This window comes from Vulpes vulpes, chromosome 10, assembly GCF_048418805.1.
Source record: "Vulpes vulpes isolate BD-2025 chromosome 10, VulVul3, whole genome shotgun sequence".
NCBI lineage: Eukaryota > Metazoa > Chordata > Mammalia > Carnivora > Canidae > Vulpes > Vulpes vulpes.
In genome coordinates, this window is record NC_132789.1 from 89,659,353 (window position 1) to 89,680,496 (window position 21,144).

The 21,144-nt window shown below is 46.9% G+C and overlaps 1 protein-coding gene across 1 annotated transcript in view; it reads right to left on the minus strand.

The window, feature by feature from the left end:
* DCHS2 (dachsous cadherin-related 2) overlaps positions 1 to 9,761 on the minus strand; it is a 226,811-nt gene extending 217,050 nt beyond the window's left edge. The window contains exon 1 of the mRNA XM_072724890.1: positions 7,491 to 9,761. Within this exon, the coding sequence (XP_072580991.1) occupies positions 7,491 to 9,437 (1,947 nt within the window). The 5' untranslated portion in view covers positions 9,438 to 9,761. The remainder of the gene's footprint in view (positions 1 to 7,490) is intronic.
* Positions 9,762 to 21,144: the final 11,383 nt, after the last annotated feature.

Genomic DNA, 21,144 nt, shown 5'->3' on the forward strand with positions numbered 1-21,144 from the left:
ATTGCGGGATTTCTCAGTCTCTGTGATTGTGTCAATCAACTCCTCGTAATGTATAAACACACTTTTGTTTTTGACTAATACACATTTCACAGATGAGAAACTGGCCAGAAGAGTTAGTAGAGATAGAGGTACAGTCAGAGTTGGAACCCAGGTATTCTGACTCTAAATCCAGTGCTCTCTCATTCCATGCTTTCCCAATAAAAGACTCTAGAGAGTAGTAACTGATAAAGACCCTCATAGCCTTTCTGGGAGGTGGAATGGGGAGGATTGCTATTAAGAGGTCATCTGAAACTTCCTTAAGACAGGTGGGATCCATAGGCCCATAAGACATTACCAGTGTTCAAATTAAGTACAACAGATTTTTACTTTCCTTGCCAGAAACATCCATCTAGCGAAAACCCGATACACAATTCAAATTTATTTCTGCTCCTCTTCCAACTTTTAGAGCAAGAGAATCTTTATTTGAAATGTCATTTTTAATTACTGATTGCTAACTACATTAGGCAACATTTCTAGAAGTCTTACTAACATTTAACAATATATAATACATATTAAGTACTTACCAGGAGTCAAGCCTTATTCTAAGCAAACATGTATTAATTCATTACCCACATGAAACTCTATCAAGCTGACACTAGTGTTATTCGTATTTTCCAGGGGAGGAAACTGAGGCACAGTGCTAGGAGACAGTGGAACTGAGATTCAAATCCAGGCACTCTAGCTCCATAGTCTGCCTACGTTTTTCATCGCTGCATGCAACCTAATTTTAATCTTCAAAGCTATGAACGCTCTACCATGTAACGTCAGTTATCTTTAATTATAGAACCAAGAACTAGACAAATTCCTGGCAAGTTAAATGTTGACTATAACTAGAGACACATCCCACAGGTTCTAGGCAATATCCTTCCTGTAACACATCCAAACATATTATATCTGATCACCTTTCCCAAGCAGGAAAAGGAGAAAGGAAGTAAGCCAGCTGATGGGTCTTGGGTAGCAGCTGTGTGGGGAAAGGAAGAGGAGGGATATCAAAATCAAGTCCAAGAGAGAATTCTACAGTTGATCTCCAGTGCTTAAAACAGGTCATCAAAGCAGAGCCAGAGGCATACACGGCACATGCTGGGAGCTAAGGTATAAGGCCAGCAAGAGTTGGATAATCAGGGAAGATTACAGTTGGCAGGTTATCGAGACATATCCTGGAGTCAGGAGCAAATGACTGCTGTTGAAATCTAACATGCTTCAATGCATGTGTGCAGAGAGGACAGGTCCATTTAAAAGAACCAGAAAAGAAAAAAAGAAAAAAGAAAATAAGTAAAATAGCCAGAAGAGGACAATCATACAATTGTGCATATAAGGGTAATACAGTGATATGATCAAAGTATATACCATCAAAGCAGGTCTATGCTACGCAAGTATGTAAGCAGGCGTGTAAGGTCAACAATAAGGGCATGGTAGTGGTAAGGTGAGGGATAAGCGATGCAATTCAGACTGTAAAATTCCAAAGGATCAATGATAAGTTATATTGAGGAAATGTGTTTTAAAATAAAATTAATACACACTCAGATGCAATGTGAAAAATTAAAAAGTAACTCTGACTAGTAACTCTTAGCATTTTTCTCTGTGTAACTCTTCAATACAGTTCAACGAGGTTATTGATCTTCTAATACATTAGATGGAGGACACCAAGAATTATAGGGGACTCAAATACCATTAAACTGCAGCCCCACAAGATACTTACAATCCACTCTTATACTAATACAAGTAAACAACTGTAGCACTTTGAAGAACATTGAGAAAGGAGCGGGGTGGGGGTGCCTGGGTGGCTCAGTCAGTCAAATGTCTGACACTTGATTTCAGCTCAGGTTGTGATCTCAGGGTCATGAGATCCAGCTCCACATCAGGCTCCTCGCTCAGTGGGGAGTCTGCTTGACATTCCCTCTCTCCTTCCCCCCTGCCCCTCCCCACCCTGCATACACATGTTCTCTCTCTCTCTCTCTCTGTCTCTCTCAAATAAATAAACAAATCTTTGAAAAAGAGGAAGAAAGAAAGAAAGAAAGAAAAAGAAAGAAAGAAAGAAAGAAAGAAAGAAAGAAAGAAAGAAAGAAAGAAGAAAAAACAGCAGAATGAATGACAAGGCATTTAGTGGGAGGAAGCAGCATTTAGAATATGTCTACAAGTCTCTCCAGTTTGAAGAATAGGCAATATGAGACCTGAAGTGATGATGGACAGAACTAGGGTGATGGCACTGGGTGTAAATGAAGGGACAGATGTAAGAAACACTGAAGCCCATGGCAACTCCTATGGTCAAATGTGTGCAGGGGAATCAGAGATGACACTAAGAATTCAGGAAACATTTTTCTTAATAAAGTCTATTACTTCCAAAGGCACTAGAAGAGGCCCCGGAGAGAAAGGGCCTCACACCATAGTAAGAACCACTTTATCTCAGCATCCCTTGTGGATTTCTGCCTTCGGGGAAAGTGACCACTAGCCCAGGACACTTTGACTAAAGCCAATTAATCACCCTTCATTAAATCACACCACCTCCAGGGGGCATTTGGGGTTCTCCATTTTTACCTCGATAGTACAGCTGAGACAAAGCCAGCACATTTAACAACATTTTACTAACAGCCAGGAGATATTTAATAAAATGAAATAACCCTAAAAGATAAAATGAATCAGAAACAAGATACAGTTTAGTCCTTTCTGGTCCATGGAACCCCAGTTGCAGTCAGGCTCTTCCATTCCTCAGGGTCTTCCCAGAGGTAGATGCCACCTTTACCGTCCACGGCTGGGGCACCTTCCTAGACAGGTTCCTCAAAGTCAGACCACAGAGAGAGCGAACAAACAAGCACAGCCAGGTGCCCCCTCCCACCTCCCCAGGCTGGAATCTCCAGACCTGCTTTTGACCCAACTGTTTGGTTTGAGACATGATCATGCTCTTTACCCTCGTACTTTACTTTCCACAATACAAAGCACAACCACCCCAACAAACAGCAAATCCACACACACAGACACATACCACATGCATAAACAACGCCCATGGAAAGGACACAGGAACAAAAATGGGCAAGTTTCAAAAAGGAGCTAATGACTGAAAGATAAGAAAGACAGAAGCTAGTCCTGGAAGGGAAATGCCTTTGCTTTGAGAAATGTCAGTTTTAAGGGGCCAAAAAATATATCCAGGTAGAGATGCATGCAAGGTAGAGAAATGTTCATGTGAGTTTATAAGAGAGGTTGACCCTGTAGATGGGGGAAGGGGGGAAGCAGTTCCAGGAATATATAGAAAAAGGTATAGGAAAGGAGAAGCCAGGGGAGGAGAGACCCCCATCTCCCCCCCCCCCCCCCAGCACACTGAGTGGGGTGGCACAAGAGGAAAAGGAGGGGCCGGCAAGACAGAGGCAGAGAGAGAAGGCAGGAGACAAAAGAAGAGCAGCATTCAAGAATGAGGCAGTGGGCCACAGTCCAACCTGCTTTATGATTCAGAAAAGCTGATTGGATTGAAATTTTAAAACACAGCTGCCTTTTGAGAGATAGGATTTAGTACAATGATGAGGGAAAGTGAGGACAGGGGGCTGTGGAGTGATGAGCTCTTGGAGGCGGGGCGGGTGTCCTTCCTTCCTGAGGACTGGCCTGGGAGGGAAAGAGAGAGAGAGCCCCTGCCACCACCGCCACCACCACCACTGCCCCCACCGCCACCACCGCATGCCCTGCTAGCACAGGGACCTTGCCCCTCTGCGCACCGCTGCATGCTCAGCACTGAGACCAGTTCCTGGCATGAAGGAGGTGCTCAGTAAATATTTGCTCATGGAATGGTGTGTTTATTCAATGAGTCGCTGTTTGATTAAATAAGCGAATTAGTGAATGAACACAGTAATGGTATTTGAGGAAGCCTGAGATGATATTCTTGTTATGGCACTTCTGTGATTCAGCTATAAATGCTGGAGATAAAGCATAAAGCCTGTAAGCACAGTTCACATCACTGTACTTCGCTGAAGTCAGTCTTCTTGACAGTAATCCAAGGAAAAAGAGAATCCTCCAGGCCAGATGCTGAATTTGGAGAGGCAACCCTCGAATCTCTACAGAGTGGAAATCCCTCCCTGCCTTAACCATAAAGAGATACTGAAAGGAGCTCCTGAGGGGTAGGTGGTGAGGAAGGGGCTCTCCACATGGGGGACAGTGGGGAGCAAGAGATTAAGAATCCAGGTGAGTGCCTTCGAGGTTGTGAAAACCTGTTGGTCCCGTCAGTCACCTATCTCAGGCTGCTACTGGCTCTCCTACATCACTCTGCTCCATATTTAAAGTCTTTGTAAAGTTCTGATCTGGGGATGAGACTATAAAGGGGTTCGGGCAGCACTAGGGGACAGCACTGCGGTGGCAGCAGAAGCAGTATCAAGAGTGGGAGAACCCCCAGGATCAGTGATGTGAGATGACCGCCAAGACATCTCAAAGGTTCTAGGATTTGTTTCATTAGGTGACATGGTATTCCCTTACAGGGAATATAGGAAAGAACTTTTTATTTTTCCTGTTGCTTCTCATTTTGATTTTGTTTGATTCAGACAAAGGAGAACTGAGCACATATTCAGTGTAGAGGGAGAAAACTGGCGGAGAGCCACGGAAAAAAGGTAGGGTTGTAAGGACTGATATAATGTAATTAAACAAAACCCTGGAAGAAAGGGGAGGCCATGAGACCCAAAGGCTACCTGGGAAGCTTCCTTTTTTACAAAGTGGTATAAAGAAAGATAGGGAATGAAGATATATAAATAGATGCCTGGTGAGGCTTCCCTGGAAGTTAGGGGACAGAGCCAGCTAGGGGACTTAGAGAACACAGAAAGTTCACATAGCCACTGGGAAAAGGCCACCAGAGAACCCAGTGAATAAAGAGGGTCTCTGCAATCTTGAGGGGCTAGATCACTGCAATTCCCAGAAATTCTAATTAGCACGATTTAGTGCTATTTACAGCAATATTTGGCAAACAGAAAAGGTCCTTTTTTTTTTTTTTTTTTTTTTTTTTTTTTTTTTTTTTTGCAGTAAGAGATGCAGTCCTACGCTTGAGCCAAGTTCAGCTCACCTAATGGATCCGCTACATACTGAGTCATAAAACCAGGATAAACACACCTCACAGCAGAATCATCTCATAATTTTAGAAACAACTCTAAAGACAGGTTCTAATCAAAGGAATCACAATTAATCCACCCTGCTTATTTTCCTTCAGACGGAGCCAAGCTGCACTGTTTCATACCAAGATGGTCAAGGTCTTCCAGATGGAAGACATCTTAGAAATCATCTAGTCTAACTTCTCACTTATTATGACTTCATTTTTAGAAATCCATGACAGAAACTATCGGTGCACACTGGCATCCCATGTGCTCCTTTACATTCATCAGCCTCCGTTGGGGTACACCTGAGGCCGCAGGGCTGAACTCTGGCCAATGAGACGTTGGTGGGCATGATCTAAGTCACTCCCAGGCCTGGCCCCACCTTGGCTGGAGGAAGACCAATCAATCTGCATCATGTCAAACTTTGCTTGAGAGACAGATAAACTTCCGTTGTGCTGCTCACTGACATTTGTGGAACTGTCTGTCTCAGCAGCAAGCATTAACTGATTCCCAAGACTTCTCTGAATAACTTGGCAACTCAAAGAACTGCCAGTCATGCTAGAGAAAGAGATGGAGATTATTACTGCCCACAGATCCAACGGATTAAAAGGACAGAAGCAGTCATGAAACTCATTTTTTATAGTATAGTAGCATCTTAGTCATCTAAAGGTTATTATTTGAAGACATAGCCTACAAAAGTTAAGGTCTTCCCCAAGAACCAGTAAAAAAGCAGTCGGGGTCTTAAAAGAACCCAGCCTAAGAGCCAAATAAAGCGTTAGAGGTTCACTTACGAGTTAGTCTCTCAGGCTGTATGTATTTATCCAAATTATCTTGGAGTAAATAAATCAATCTTAAAAATCTGGCTTATCTCAGGTAAGAAACTGAAAATGGGTCTGTTTCTGCTTTGTTTGTTCATTTATTTTTTTTTTTTTAGATTCCACATATAAGTGAAATCATATGGCATCTGTCTTTCTCTGTCTGACTTATTTCCTTTAGCATGATACCCTCTAGCTTCACCCATGCCGTCACAAAAGTCAAGCTCTCGTTCTTTTTTATGGCTGAATAATATTCCAACGTGTGTATATGTGTGTGTGTGTGTGTGTGTGTGTGTCACATCCTCTTTATCCATTTACCTATTGATGGATCCTCAGGTTCTTCTGTATGTTGGCTATTATAAACAATGCTGCAATTAACAGAGGGGTACACATATCTTTTCTATTTAGTGTTTTTGTTTTTGTTTTGTTTTTCACCAGTAGTGGAATTACTGGATCATGTGATATTTCTATCTGTAGTTTTTTAACGAAGCTCTATACAGTTTTCCACATTGGCTGCACCAATTTAAATTTCTACCCAGAGGGGAGCAATTTAAATTTCTACCCAGAGGGGAGGTGGGTGGAGAGATGGGCAAAATAGGTAAAAGGGAGTGGAAGTACAGGCTTCTGGTTACTGAATATAGAAGTCCCAGGGATAAAAGGTATCACATAGGGAAATACAGTCAATGACTTTGCAATAGTGTTGTATGGTGACAGATGGTAGCTCCACTTGTGAGCGTGGTATAATGTATGGAGTTGTCAAATCACCTTATTGTACACCTGAAACTGATACGACCTTGTGTGTCAACTCTTCCTTTGAGATAAAAGAAAGGAAGAAAAGCAGAGAAAAGAGAAAAGATGGAGCAATGAGGGCTGGTGCTAGAAGACGCCAAATCATATTCTGAGAGTGAAGGAGATCAGAATTTTAAATGCAGAATTTGCAAAAAGTAAGGGAAAGAGCTCCATTTTATCATGGAGCCTGCTACTTCTCAGAGTCCTGAAAGCATCATTGGAGGAACTCAACCCACCACTAATTTAAAAAAAAAAAAAAAAAAAGGAAGAAAAGAAAAAAATGACCTAATGTCCTCAACTAGCATTTGTAAGCCTCTAAGGGATGTACAAAATGTGTAAGAAATCTCTGGAAATGGTAACTCAGTTTCAGCATTTAAAGTATGTATTAAAGTAAGTATTATCTGGGGAAAAAAAATAATTTTTGAGGACCACCTTATTTCCCCACACAACGATGCCCAAAAATAAGGGGCACTGCCGTCTGCACACTGCTTGAGAGTGAGAGGTTCCTTCCAAGCCCATGTGGGTGCACATATCCAGCATGAAGGAAACCGGGAGTCCTTAAGCAGAATCAGGAGCCCAGCCCTGGGAGAACAGCTCGGTGCCCAGAGGGCACCCATTCACCCCACTGTGGAGGGGTAACCCCCTTGCTTTTGGAGCCAGGGTACACGACCCCCCGCATCACAACGTTCCTTCCCTGGATAGGCCTGATCTTGCCCCCCACCCCCACCCCCTTTCCCAGGCCTTCCCGGAACCCAGGGGTTGGTCGGTCCAGAGGCCCCGACGCACTCACCTGCAAAAAGCAGTGTCCCACTGGGGCATGTTCCGCAAGGGTGGCGTTGTACACCTGCCTCCGGAAGACCGGCTCGTTGTCGTTCACGTCGTCCACGGTGATGCTCACCAGGCAGGTGGCAGAGAGCGGGGGTTCTCCGAGGTCTCGGGCTACCACTCTCAACTCCACCGCCTCCTGCTCCTCTCGGTCCAGACTCCGGCTGGTGCTGATCACGCCGCTTTCGGGATCGATGGCGAAGGCCGGCGCGCACCCCCCGGGGGCCCGCGCGCCCCGCGGGGGGCAGCCGCCCGGCAGGTGCTCGAGCGCGTAGCGCAGCCGGGCGTGGTCTGTGCCGGCCTCGTCCGCGTCGGAGGCGCTGACCCGCAGGACGGCGGTGCCCGGGGCTGCAGCCTCGGACACCGAGCCCACGTAGCGCTCCCTGCCGAAGACCGGCGGCCGGTCGTTGAGGTCGGCGACCCGCAGCAGCAGCGTCTCCTCCGCGCTCAGCGGCGGGGAGCCCGCGTCCGTGGCCACCAGCCGCAGGGCGTAGAGGTCGCGCGCCTCCCTGTCCAGGGGCCCCTCGACGCAGAGGAAGAAGACCCCGGGGGAGCCCCCGGCGCGCAGCGCGAAGGCTCCCGCCCCGCCCTCCAAGGACAGCGAGACGCCCGCGCCCCCGGGGCCCGCGCCCGGCTCGGGGTCGCCGTCCGCGTCCGCGTCCGACACCGAGACGCGGGCCACGTAGTCGCCCGGGGCGGCGCCCTCGGAGACGCGCGCGGCGCCCGCCTCGGTGAGCAGCAGCAGGTGAATGGCCGGCGGGTTGTCGTTCACGTCGAGCACGGCGACCGACAGGCGCACGGTGGCCACCTCGGGCGGGGCGCCGCCGTCGCGCGCCTCCACCAGCAGCTGGTGCCAGGCCTGCGCCTCGCGGTCCAGCGGCCCGCGCACCCGCACGACGCCGCTCAGCTCCTCCACGGCGAAGGGCGCCTGGCGCGCGCGGAGGCTGTAGCGCACCAGGCCGTTGGGCCCCAGGTCGCGGTCGGTGGCGCGCACGCGGCACACCTCGGCGCCCGGCGGGGCGTCCTCCCGCACGGCCGCGCGGTACTCGCGGCGCTCGAACACCGGCGGGTTGTCGTTCTCGTCCAGCACGCGCAGCTCCACGCGCAGGTGGCCCGTGCGCCGCGGCCGGCCGCCGTCCCAGGCCTCGATGCGCAGCTCGTGCGCCGCCGCCGCCTCGCGGTCCAAGCGCCGCAGCAGCACCAGGTCCAGCGGCTCCGGGGGCGACGAGCCCGGGGTCCCGTAGCGCAGCTGGAAGAACGGCCCCGCGGGGTCCCCGGGCGCGGCGCGCGGCTGCAGCAGGGTGTAGCCCTGCGTGCCGAAGAGCCCGGCGTCCGGGTCGTGGGCGCCCGGCAGGCGCACGGCGGTGCCCGGCGGGCTGAGCTCCGACACGTCGAGCCGCAGCGAGTCTCGGGGGAAGCGGGGCGAGTGGTCGTTGACGTCGTTGACGCGGATGTCCACCTGCACCACGGCGCCCAGCAGCGTGGCGGCCGCGAAGCCGTAGCGGTCCCGCCGCTCGCGGTCCAGGCGCCGCGCCGTGCGGATGATGCCGGTGTCCGCGTGCACGTGGAAGTCGTCCAGCAGCGGGGAGTCCCCCGAGTCCTCCGAGAGGAAGAAGCCGCCCCCCTCCTGCTGCTGCGCGGCCGGCAGCCCCGCGCGGATGTCGCCCACCAGCGTGTCCGGAGGGAGCCCCTCGTCCACCGAGAGGCTGAGGTTGAACACCTGCGCAGGTGACCCCGAGGCCGCCCACAGCCCCGCCTGCAGGCAGAGCCCGAGCAGGAAGCGCTGAGCCCCGGGGGCGCCGCCGCCGCCGCCGCCCGGCAGCCCTCCGGGCGACGCTCTCCGCCCGCGGAACCCGGGGCGCCCCCCCGGCCGCGGCTGCCCGTCGCCCATCCTCCGCCCAGGCGGGCTCATCTCTCCGCCGGCAAACCGGGCGGGCTCCCGGGTAACTGCCGGCCCGCGGAGGGGGGCGGGGGGTGCGGGAAATCCGGGAGCCTCCTCGGCGTCCGGGCCACGCAGGGGGAGACCGTGTCCGGCGCCAGCACAGCCCGAGGGGCCGAGGATCGGTCCGCAGCCGGGACCACGGACCACGGCTCCGGCCGCCGCTCACGCAGCCCCGGAGGCTCCGGCTGCGTCGGCCGCTGCAGCCACCCCTCCGGCCCCTGGCGCCCTCTCAAGGACTCTCATCTCCTTTTCTCTCTCCTTTTATTCCTTTTACATCTGTTCCTTGTTCTGCTCGGCTCGTTGTTTCCCCCTGGTAAAGTCAGGTGCATTATTTCTTTTGCCAAAAAGGATGAAATTATTTAAAGCGCACACACAGGGAGAGGATGGGGGTCGGGCCGGGAAGGGGGTGGAGTGAGGGCGGGGAGCGAGAGCGGGCGCCGGGCGGGAGCGGGGGGCGGGGCGGGGCGGCGGGGTCCGCGGCTCCGGGGGCGGCCGGTCCCCGCCGCGTGGCTGCAGCCCCCACCCAGCCCCGCCCTCCGCTCCCCTCCGCTCCCCTCCCCGCGGGTGACGCGGCGCACGCGGGGGCGACTCCAACCTGCGCGCGGGCTGCGGACCCAGGGGCGGGAGCGCAGGAGGCGGGGCGCGCAGTGGGACCCGCGGGCGGAGCGGCGGGGGGGGGGGGGGGGCGACAGCAGCAGCCCCTCGGCGCCGCCTCCCGGTCCCCCGGACGGTGCCTTCGGCGGGCCTGACGCTTGGCCGGGCTGAGCACAGGGCGGGGGTTACGATCACTTTGGGGAGCCAAACTTGTGTTCTCCATTTGGCGAGAGAGGCTCGTCCCCAGCGGAAGGACAGATGGAGTCAGAGGCCGACGCGCAGCTGGGGCCGGGATGGCTGCAAAGGGGCGGGGGGGGGGGGGGAGGCGGAACTTGGAAAAAAAACCTTCGCGAACCCCCGGGAGATCTGTGACACACATGGTGCAGACCCTGTTTTATTATGCCGCGCTGCTACTCAGCGACGTGGGAGCCGCTTGTCACCCCCCCACCCTGCCACCGACGATGACGACAAAAGATTAGGCTCGTGAACACTTTTTTTTTTTTTTTTTTTGCAATGCATTCAGCGCCATCCCAACCCTTCCAGGGGGTTTTACGATGCTGATTTACGAGCAGAAAAATGGGGCAGCTCAGGCCAGACCACCTTGCAGCACCTCGCCACCGCCTCTGAGCAAGGGAGTTTGCGGCCAGGGCCGCTATGGACGACACTGAAACTAGCTGCTGTCGGAGTCCGAGAAAAATGCCAATGAATTGCCAGTCGCAGGTTTCCTCTTCCATTATCTGTAACGATAGGTAGAAACTGATAAGTGGCCTCGAATAAAAAAAAATGCCTGAGGAAGGACACTCTGCCTTCTGGAGAATGGCTGGTCCTATGTAGCCAGTGGTTTCTGCAAATTTTGCATTTAGGCCAAAGGGAAGCATTAATTTCCTAGATACTGTTGCTGTCCTTTAAGGAGGACCAACAGCTCTGCATGACGGTTCCTGGCAGCAACAGTAAAATGCCTTTTAGTATTTGGGGAAGGGGGGGATCCCTGGGTGGCGCAGCGGTTTGGCGCCTGCCTTTGGCCCAGGGCGCGATCCTGGAGACCCGGGATCGAGTCCCACGTCGGGCTCCCGGTGCATGGAGCCTGCTTCTCCCTCTGCCTGTGTCTTTGCCTCTCTCTCTCTCTCTCTGTGACTATCATAAATAAATAAAAGTTTTAAAAAAATTATTTAAATATTTGGGGAAGGGGGTTTTATATATATATATATAACGGCTCCTCTACACCATTATCTCTACCTCTGACAAAATAATAATAAGACAATTTGATAGCAGATATGTTGCAAGTAAATGGAGACATTGTTAAAATACAGCCACTGCCTTTCACCAGTGAAGTCTCCTTACCATTTAGGAGAGACTAGTTGTAAGTCTTTAGAATCTTCTTTCACTTTAACCTCTTTAATCTCACTTGAACTAGTCCCGGGTCTCTAGGCCTGCCCCCCTAGAAGGAATTCTCAGCCAAGAATCTGGATTATTGTTTTTAAAGCTAATTCAAATCATGTCTCCCCCGGCTTAGAACCTGCCAATATATTTCCATTACACTCGGGTTATAATTGAGACTCCTTCCAGTTGTACAACTAACATGGCCCTACCCACCTTTCCAGCCTCATTTCATACCACCGCTCTGGATCCAGTTATAGTGCCTTTTTTTCTGATCTTGGTATTTGCTACGGACTGAATGTTTGTGTCTCCCGCAAAATCCACACTGGAGGGTATTATGCTGAGTGAAATAAGTCGATCGGAGAAGGACAAACGTTATATGGTCTCATTCATTTGGGGAATATAAAAAAATAGTGAAAGGGAATAAAGGGGAAAGGAGGAAAAATGAGTGGGAAATATCAGAGAGGGAGACAGAACATGAGAGACTCCTAACTCTGGGAAACGAACAAGGGGTGGTGAAAGGGAGGTGGGCGGTGGGGGGGGGTGACTTGGGTGACCCGCACTTAGGGGGGCATTTGATGGGATGAGCACTGGGTGTTATGCTATATGTTGGCAAATTGAACTCCAATAAAAAAAAAATCTACATGTTGTCGTCCTACACACCCCTCTCCCCAAGGTGATGGTATTAGGAGGTGGGGTTTGGGGATTAGATGAGGTCATGGGATTAGTGTCATAAGAGTCATGAGAGAGCTTGCTGCTCTCTGTTCTCTACCATGTGAGGACACAAGAGGTGAACAGTCCACAACCAGGAAGAGGGCTCTCCCCAGACCATCTCCTTGACCATGCCAATGCTCTAATCTCAGACTTCCAGCCTCCAGAACTCTAAGAAATAAATTTCTGTTGTTTATAAACCACCTAGTCTATGGTACGTTGTTACAGCAGCCTGAACAGACACAGACAGTGCATTTGAATTGTTAAAAACCTTTCTGTCCCTGGGAGTTATTTCCTCTGCTTTGTGAAGATTTGGCCCATTCTCACTAATTCAAATGCCAACTGTTTGGAATCCTCCCTTGACCACTCTACTCAAGTAAACTTCTCCACCATAAACCCTTCTCCTCCCATTATATTTCATTGAGAACACCTATCGATGCCTGATATCAGTTTGCTTAATTCATTTGTTTATTAGATTGTTGTGATCTCAACCCTCTTCGTGCTCTTGAAACATGGCTTTATCCCAGAACCCAGATCAGTTCCTGTCGCATAAATGGATCCCCATTCTCTAAACATATGTTGGATGACTGGAAGGATGGTTGGTTTAGCTGATGGGTAGATGGAAGGATAAGTCTTTTAAAGGAGGGATTTTAAGCCATAATTCAGAATTTTTTTTTCATAATTCAGAATTAATTGACCATGAAATCCTTTATTGTGATGGACTGTACCTTCACAATTTATTCATTCTAATCATCCTACAAGGCTTCTTGAACTAATTTTTTGAACTTCAGCTTATTTTGCAAAGTGTATTGTTACCAAATATTTACTTGAGTCTAAAAATAAAGGAAAAGCAGCTAGTTATTCTGCATCTTTCACTGACGTTCTTTGTAAACAGTGGTTTGGTTTAGAAACAAATGAAAAATCAGAAACTTCAAACATCTATTTCCACATTAGTTCTTAGGCTTTATAATTTAAGCACGTTCCATCCAAGGTCTCCTGCCTACTTCATACCCTTCACTGAATGCCTTGATCAGCATTTTAGTTTGAGAATTCAATTTGGTGGGGTTAAAAAAAAAAGAACATTTCTCAAATATGCAAAAAAATAATTTTAGATTCTAGCACAGAAGCCAATAGCTTACAAGAAATAGTCAAGGTCTGACCCACTTGGGAGAGGTATCATGGTGTAACTGGCAAGAGTTTGGGCATTGAGGCTGGGCAACTCTGGTTCTGCTCTATAATTATAGGCAAATTATTTTTTAAAAAATTTTTATTTATTTATTTGAGAGAGAGAGAGAGAGGAGAGCCTGAGCTGGGGAAGAAGTAGATTCCCTGCTGAGCAGGGAGCCCAACACTGGCCTCAACCCCAGCCAGGATCCTAGGATCATGACCTGAGCCAAAGGCAGATGCCTAACCGACTGAGCCACCCAGACACCTTAATTATAGGCAAATTATGTCACAGTCTTGTTAAGCCTCAATTTCCTGTTCCCTAAATTGGGGGTTATACTATCTAATTTATAGGACATTTTGAGTCTTAAGTGAGACATGTATGGAGACGTTGTATGGAAACAATGTGTGTCACGTAGAAGACATCAGCGAGTGTTACTTCTCTTGCCCCTGTTGTTTGTGCGATGAAGTATTTTAGGGGTGAAGTGTTTTGGGATTCTCGGTCATATCAAACTCTGACTTCTTAGCCCTCCTGAGTGTGTGGAGAGGGAGATGAAAACTTCCCAGTATCACAGACAGCAGCGATCGTGGGCAGAAACACCCAGAGCAGACCTTCACCCAGTCTTACATGGTTTAAGCAGTATAGGAAGTCCATCTTCAAAAAACATTTTCTCTCAGACTATAGACAGCCCCTAGCTTAGTAATCATTAACATAAATAGTCTAAATGGTTACTAAGTGCTCAAAATGTCCAAAGCATCTCACATCAATCCCATATTGATGTGAATTATAATTACTACCCTATATTATAGATGAAGAAACTGAGGTTCAAGGCATTGCAAGTAACTTGGCCAAAGTCACTTAAGTGTAAAGTGGTGGAATTGCGATCTGAACCCAGACCCAGAGCCCAGACAGTTTCATTTCAGCGCCCATGGTCTTTGGAGCTTTTCACCCATCATTTATCATCTCTATGATTTTCTGCTTAAGGCGAACTGTCTTTTCCTCAACTGCAGCAGGAATGAACCCTGGACAGCATGCTTGTGTGAATGGTGGGATGGCACAGGAGAATAGCCACGAGGAAGTGATTACTTGAGAGTGCAACGGGAAGACACTATTTAGAAGTGGGCAGCCTTAAAGCCAGGTGAGGAGAAGTATCCTGTGGAAGATAAAGGGTTTCTTCTCACCTCTTCCCCCAGAAGGAAGACCCTCCGAGGCTAGGAAGGGCACCTTGACAGCAGGAAACCCCTGCTCTTTTTGGCTCACATGTTATTATCTTTCTAAAAGGATGAGCTAAAGAATGGAGCTCGTGATGTTTACATATTACATACTTGGCTAGACTATGGTGCCAAGCATAGTAGGTAATCGAGCACTAGTCTAAATGTCGTTGTGAAGATAATTTGGAAATGCGATTAACATCTACGATGACTCAACTTTAAGGGGAGGTTGCGCTTCATTCATAATGTGGTGGGCCTCACACAATCAGTTGAAGGCCTCAAGACGAAACTGTTTCCCAGAGAAGGAACTGTGTGCCTCAAGACCGTAATATAGAAATCCTGCCTGAGTTTCCAGCCCACTAGCCTACCCTCCACGTTTTAGACTCACCAGCCCACACAATCATGGGAACCAATTACAAAGTATATATTGGTTCTGCTTCTCTAAAGAACCCTGACTGAGGCAGAGCTTTCTAAGAGGAGATGATTTAATGTCTATTATCATAGTTTGTCTTTGATATGCACATATTTCATGTCCTTAAAGATTTAAAATCAGAATCCTGGACATGATGTCACCTGGACAGGTGATTATATGATAGGTAATTAAGTCTACTTCCCTATCTTAGAACCTAAGTATCCAAAAGAGATGACAGTCTTTTCCCTCTTTTTAAATTTTGGCCACAGGTTGTATACACACCCATTCTACTTTCTGAGCCCAACAGAATATGGTCAAATTTTATAGGGCACTTGTCTCTGTTTTTTGTATCAGCATATAGTTGTTTTGTCTGATTCTTTGGGAAGATGAAAAAATTTTATCTCAAGATTTCATCATATGGTTGGAGAGAGGTATAACATGACTTATCATTAAGGGGATTTAGATCCACTATACCAAATCCTATTTTTCAAATCTAGTATGAGCTAGAATGCAAGGGCTGCATACACCAAAGTTCTCCCTACATTTGAAGTTTATAAGACAGACCCTCTAGCTTAGAGCACTTTCTGCTTGATTTTTGCCAAGTCTCCTCTCTCTCTTAAATTGCTTACTCTCCTTCCCAATAACTGGGAGGGCAGACCAAATTCTCCCCACTCCCCCTACCAGGCTCCAGATGGCCTACAAAGGCCAATCAAACCTGCTCAAACATAGCCTTTTAAGATTTGGCTTCTTTGACTCTGTCTTTGGCGCACACACACACACACACACACACTCATACACACACCATCTTGCTTTCCCTGAACGCTTTTCTTTGGATAAAATAATCCCAGCTCCTTATTTCCCCAACCCTTTAATCATTTTGTTTCTTTTCTCTGAACTCCTTCCAATTTCCCTATATATTGTATAAGATGTGGAAACCAAAACCACACACCATTTTCTAACAGGGCCTACGTATTGCCAAATTTAGGGAGGCTGACTTACTTCTTCAATCAGAAATCAAAGCCAAGTCCAACAGGTTCTTAACAAGTGGATGTTGGAACAGGTGTGACACCCCCATTCAATAAAGCAACACCTTCTGAGTAGATAATTATTTGGTGTGGAAAGGTAATTTACTTGCTTTCACTGAAAGGGAGTTTTAGAATATTCATGTATTTGTATCGAGTAGCATGAAGGCTGTAGTTAGTGCAGAAAAAGATAAATAGTGGTTAATTCTGCTCATATTTTTCTAGGTGTAATTGCTCTTTGTGTGAAGTAAAGGAAACTGATCCGTTTCCTGGGACAAAGCAAAGTTCACTGAAATACATATACATAATATATGTTATAATAATTCCAAGCAAGAGAAAGCAAAGGAAATACCCAGGACCCTGCCAATCCCACAAATATTCAGTGAGAAAAACACCTGGATTCTCCCCAAGCCACAGCTGTTCAGTTGGAAAATGCCTGGATCCCATTGAATCAAGGCAGTCAGGGAAAAGAGCCACATCCGGCCCAGTGTGTCTCCTCAGTACGACAGGCACACATGAATCCTATTTGATCAAGACACAGTTATTTTGGAAATAAATAGATCCTGCTGGATTCAAGCACAGTTCACGATTAGCGCACACAGATGGGGATGGACTGGGTACAGATACTATCTACAAGAAACCCCTGCAACATACAGACATTTGGTAAGAGCTTATGCCACAGATTTTTGGCCATGTCAATATCTCGGTTATTTTTCTCAGGGAACATATGTGAGTCTGGGGGTGCTGTTCCTTGATCCCGTTTGCCTGGATCACACAGGATCTGAGTGTCTTGCCCTGGTTCTTTAGATTTAGCAGTGTGTATCCATAAAGAGAAATGCAAAAGTGAACAAAGCCCCTTTGGTTTTCCTTAGTATCGAAGCAGCAGCATAATCCTAATAGGAATGTTCCAGGCCTTTCGAAAGCATGTAAATTGAGAAAAAAAAAAAAAAAAAAAAAACACCTGTATCTCTATCAACACAGTTTACATTTTCTACATATCCCCCCCCTTTTTTATACAAACTTCTTTGAACCCAATGAAACATTTTCACTATACTTTCCAAATAACTTTTCAGCAATTCATGGTAAAAATACTACTACTGACTCTGAAACTAGCCAAAAAATTAGGTAGATATTTACAACAATTAAATAATTATTGTACTTACCTACTTTAAGTCATACAGAGGTTTCCTACAGCTATTTTAATTTATAAGGATTATAGCAGTGCTTAACACCTTTTTTTTTCTAGAGAGAGAGAGAGCAAGCAAAGGAACAAAAGAAGCAAAAAAAGAGAGAATTTTAAGTAGGTTCCACCCTGGGAGTGGACAAGGGGCTCGATCTCACCAACCCTGAGCCAAAATTAAGAGTCAGATATTTAACCGACTGAGCCACTCAGGTACCCCAACAGTGCTTAATACTTCTATAGATGTTTTTCTATAATAGTTGAAACTAATCCTGAAGAGAGAAACTATGCGTTGAAAAATCATAGATTTGGAGTCTGAGGGCCCTGAAATCCTGAGGTCTTGGGAGAGTCTCCACCCGATGATTTCCCCCAGAAAACAAGGTTGCCATACCTGGACAGGCAACGGTAGGAACTGCTTTGTGAATTCAAGTGCCCTTCGAATGTCCTCCGATGACTGCCAATTTCTTGTTTCCCATAACTATTTGTATCCATTATAAGAAAAGAGAAAAACAGAGGAATGGGATCCCCGAAGGAAGTTCTTCGACTGGCAAGATGCAGTCAATGAATAAACCACAGTCTTGCAGGAAAGCAGGCCTAAATCCCATGGTCAGCGATCCGCCTTCTGACCACTGCACACTGAGTGTTTTCACCATCAAACTGAGCTCCAGGGTATCTGCCGTGAGCAACTTTACTGAATTTGCAGGAGCGTCTCCTCCAATACAGCTTCCTGTGTCTGCAAATGTATATATATATTTTTTCCCTTTGCCTTCACGGGCTTTCATCTCTGACCCTCTATTTATAAATCCAGCTTTTGAGTTTTTGCTCTGTGCTTTATATATTCAAGATCTCTTTTGAAGGCTTTCAGCTTCTCATGCATTTTTATCCCCAGCTCACCTGCTTCACCTGTGCGTGTTATACAATGTTCCTTCTTTCTTTTAAGCCCTGGTCTCTCCAATCCAGGCAGAACAAGAAGGCTTAAAAATAAGTTATAAAAAATTCACCAGAGGAGATGCCTTAAGGACCCAAATGATAAAGACCTTCATGAGGCAACCATTGGGCCAAGCAACCAAGACCATTGGGCCAGCAAGCAACCACCAGCAAACAGGGAGGCAATTGCTCATTTTCTTTCTTCCTTCCTTTCTTTCTTTCTTTTTCTTTCTTTCTTTCTTTCTTTCTTTCTTTCTTTCTTTCTTTCTTTCTTTCCTTCTTCTTCTTCTTCTTTTCTTTCTTTCTTTCTTTCTTTCTTTCTTTCTTTCTCTTTCTTTCTTTCTTTCTTTCTTTCTTTCTTTCTTTCTTTCTAAGATTTTATGTGACAGAGAGAGAGGGAAAGACAACACAAGCAGGGGGAGCAGCAGAGGGAGAGGGAGCAGCAGACTCCTCATGGAGCAGGGATCATGACCCAAGACTAAGGCAGATGCTTAACCGACTGAGCCACCCAGGCACCCCCTAATTGCTCGTTTTCAAGCAAGTGGGTCATGCTGCCCATGAGGGGAAAGGTGGGCTTGTACAAGGCTGCAGAATGGCCGCAGCTCCCAACCCTTGGACTCTGCAGGTGCCAGAGTGAATGTTTCCAGGATAGAGGCCCTTCTTCTGCAAGCGTGTCACCAGCATCGAAGCCATTTTCACAAATCAAGATATGTCTGAAGGACTATTCGTGACCTCGTTTTCCCTTGCTCCTTGACAGGCATCCTTGCAGGCCCCTGTGGGAGGTCAAATAATGCTGCCCCTCAAAGATGTCCACATCCGAATCCCCAGAGCTTGTGAAGGTGTTACCTTACATGACAAAAATGACTTTGCAGATGTGATCAAATTATGGATCTTGAGATGGAGAGACTGTCTAATGGGCCCTTATAAGCAATTGGAGGAGAGTCAGAGTCAGAGACAGAGATGGGACAAGGCAAGCAAAGGTCAGTGCGACGAGGCCATGGGGGAAAGAATTCAATCAGCTTCTACAAGGTGGAGAAGGCAAGGAATGTATTCTCAGAGCACCCAGAAGGAAGGCAGCCCTGTCAACATGTTGATTTTAGCCCAGTAAGAACTGTGTCAGGCTTTTCACCCCCAGAACTGTAAAATAGTACATTTGTATTACTCTAGGACCCTAATTTTGTGGAAATTTGTTGCAGCAGCAATAAGAAACTAATACTTCCTTCGACAGTACCAAGGTCAATGTGTCTTCCTTCTGGCATTCTCCGTAGGGAATACCTATGTCCCCAGAGCTTCTGCTGTCTCTCAGACACCTGATCCTCAGTTGCAAAGAAGGGGGAGGTTATCACAACATTGGTTTTGCTTCCAGCCAACAGCATCTCAGGGATTAGTTCCAGCTAGAAATTTGGGCAGATTCATGTCAGGGAACATTTCTTATGATGTCCAGATGAATTTTTTTTCTTTGATTTAAATGCATTATCCAAAGTTTTATCTTTGTATAAAATGTTTGAAAATGTACATCTGCAACAGAAAAGGACTCCTGCTGGAACTTAAAGGAGTGCTGTGCAAATAAAACACAGTCACGATGACTAGGACCTTAACTTGATGTGCATTTGGGGTACAGTTGAGAAGTAGCCACAACTTATGGGAAGAAAGTAAGGGTCTCTGGGAAAGGAGATGGGAACACAAAGGTGACTTTGAAAGCAAAATGCATGGCCCCAAAGCTAGAAAATGGGGAGAGAAATAAATCCTGGCTGCGGAAACAATGTAAATGTTGTATAATGGGCCATGAAATCTACTCAGTTGGGGGTCAGAGGCCCAAGAGGTAGGAAACCTGCTAATGCAAAGGCAAGGAATGTTTCTTTTCATCTCCTCATATTCAGATGTAAATGCAGTGGTTTTCAAACTTTTCTGACCCACTCTACTAAAATATATTTCAGTATCATATGCCACTACAGACACACACACACACACACACACACACACACGCGCGCGCGCTCACACTCACTACATCAATAAAACAATAGTTTTATGACACCCTACTTACCCTTACAATGTGAAACAGACTCTGATATTTCCTAATTTTTTATTGTCATTTTTCATTGTTATTTTTTAAAATGCTGGCCAGCACCCACTAAGTGGTTATGATCTGCAGTTTAAAAACACATATTCTGAGGTACGTAACATTTAGCACTAAAATAGATATTTCCTTCCCAATTAGTACTAAGAGTTAGTCTCATTATCACCAAGTAACTTTAAAATGAAACGCTAGTTTCAAACTGACTACTTTGAAGGTCTCTTCCAACTTTATGATTTCATATAGTTTCTCCTCAAAAGGAGCATTATTATATCCACGGTTTCTTTTTCAATAAATGAAGCTAAGATTCACAGCTTGGAGACTTCCCTTTAGTAAGTTTGTTTAATAAATAAATGGTTTTTTTTTTTCTAAAATAGTTCTGATACTTCTTATTCTTCAGTGATTAATCCCTAATCGAAATCAAGAACTGTTGAAAATATTGTCACAGTTTTGGCCATATGGGCATTGGTATTTGTGAATTTTGATTTCAGGAATTAGGGAGGCAGAGTCACTGCTAAGGGCTGGAGAGCTGTGAGTCATTCCCTGAGAGGATTTTGATTTGTGATCCTAGCTACAAAAATCCCCCCCACACCCCCCACCCCATTCCCCATGGTTAAAAGTGTTCAAGGCAGGTATTACTTGAATCTTAAGACTCAGAAAACTGCTCACCTTCACTTTGCTTTCAACAATTATGCTTCGTAACACACTTCTCAGATTCTTGCCTGCAGAATGGCAGTAACACTAAACTCTCAGGGCCGTGGAATAGTTAATAAACTGTGCTAACCCTACAGAGATGCAAAACAATAGCAATCACTCATCAGTTTGCTAAGCGGTGACAGATTCCAATTTCCCATTTTCCAGAGACACTCTCCTTATTACCAGGCAAAATCGGACCAGTTAACTTGCCCAAGATCTATAGCTTTGCTGTAGTGATCTCATCGGTCTGTGTCCCTGATGGGGATTCAAGCAGGTGGTGCAGAGAGCAGCGAGCTGACATATGGAGA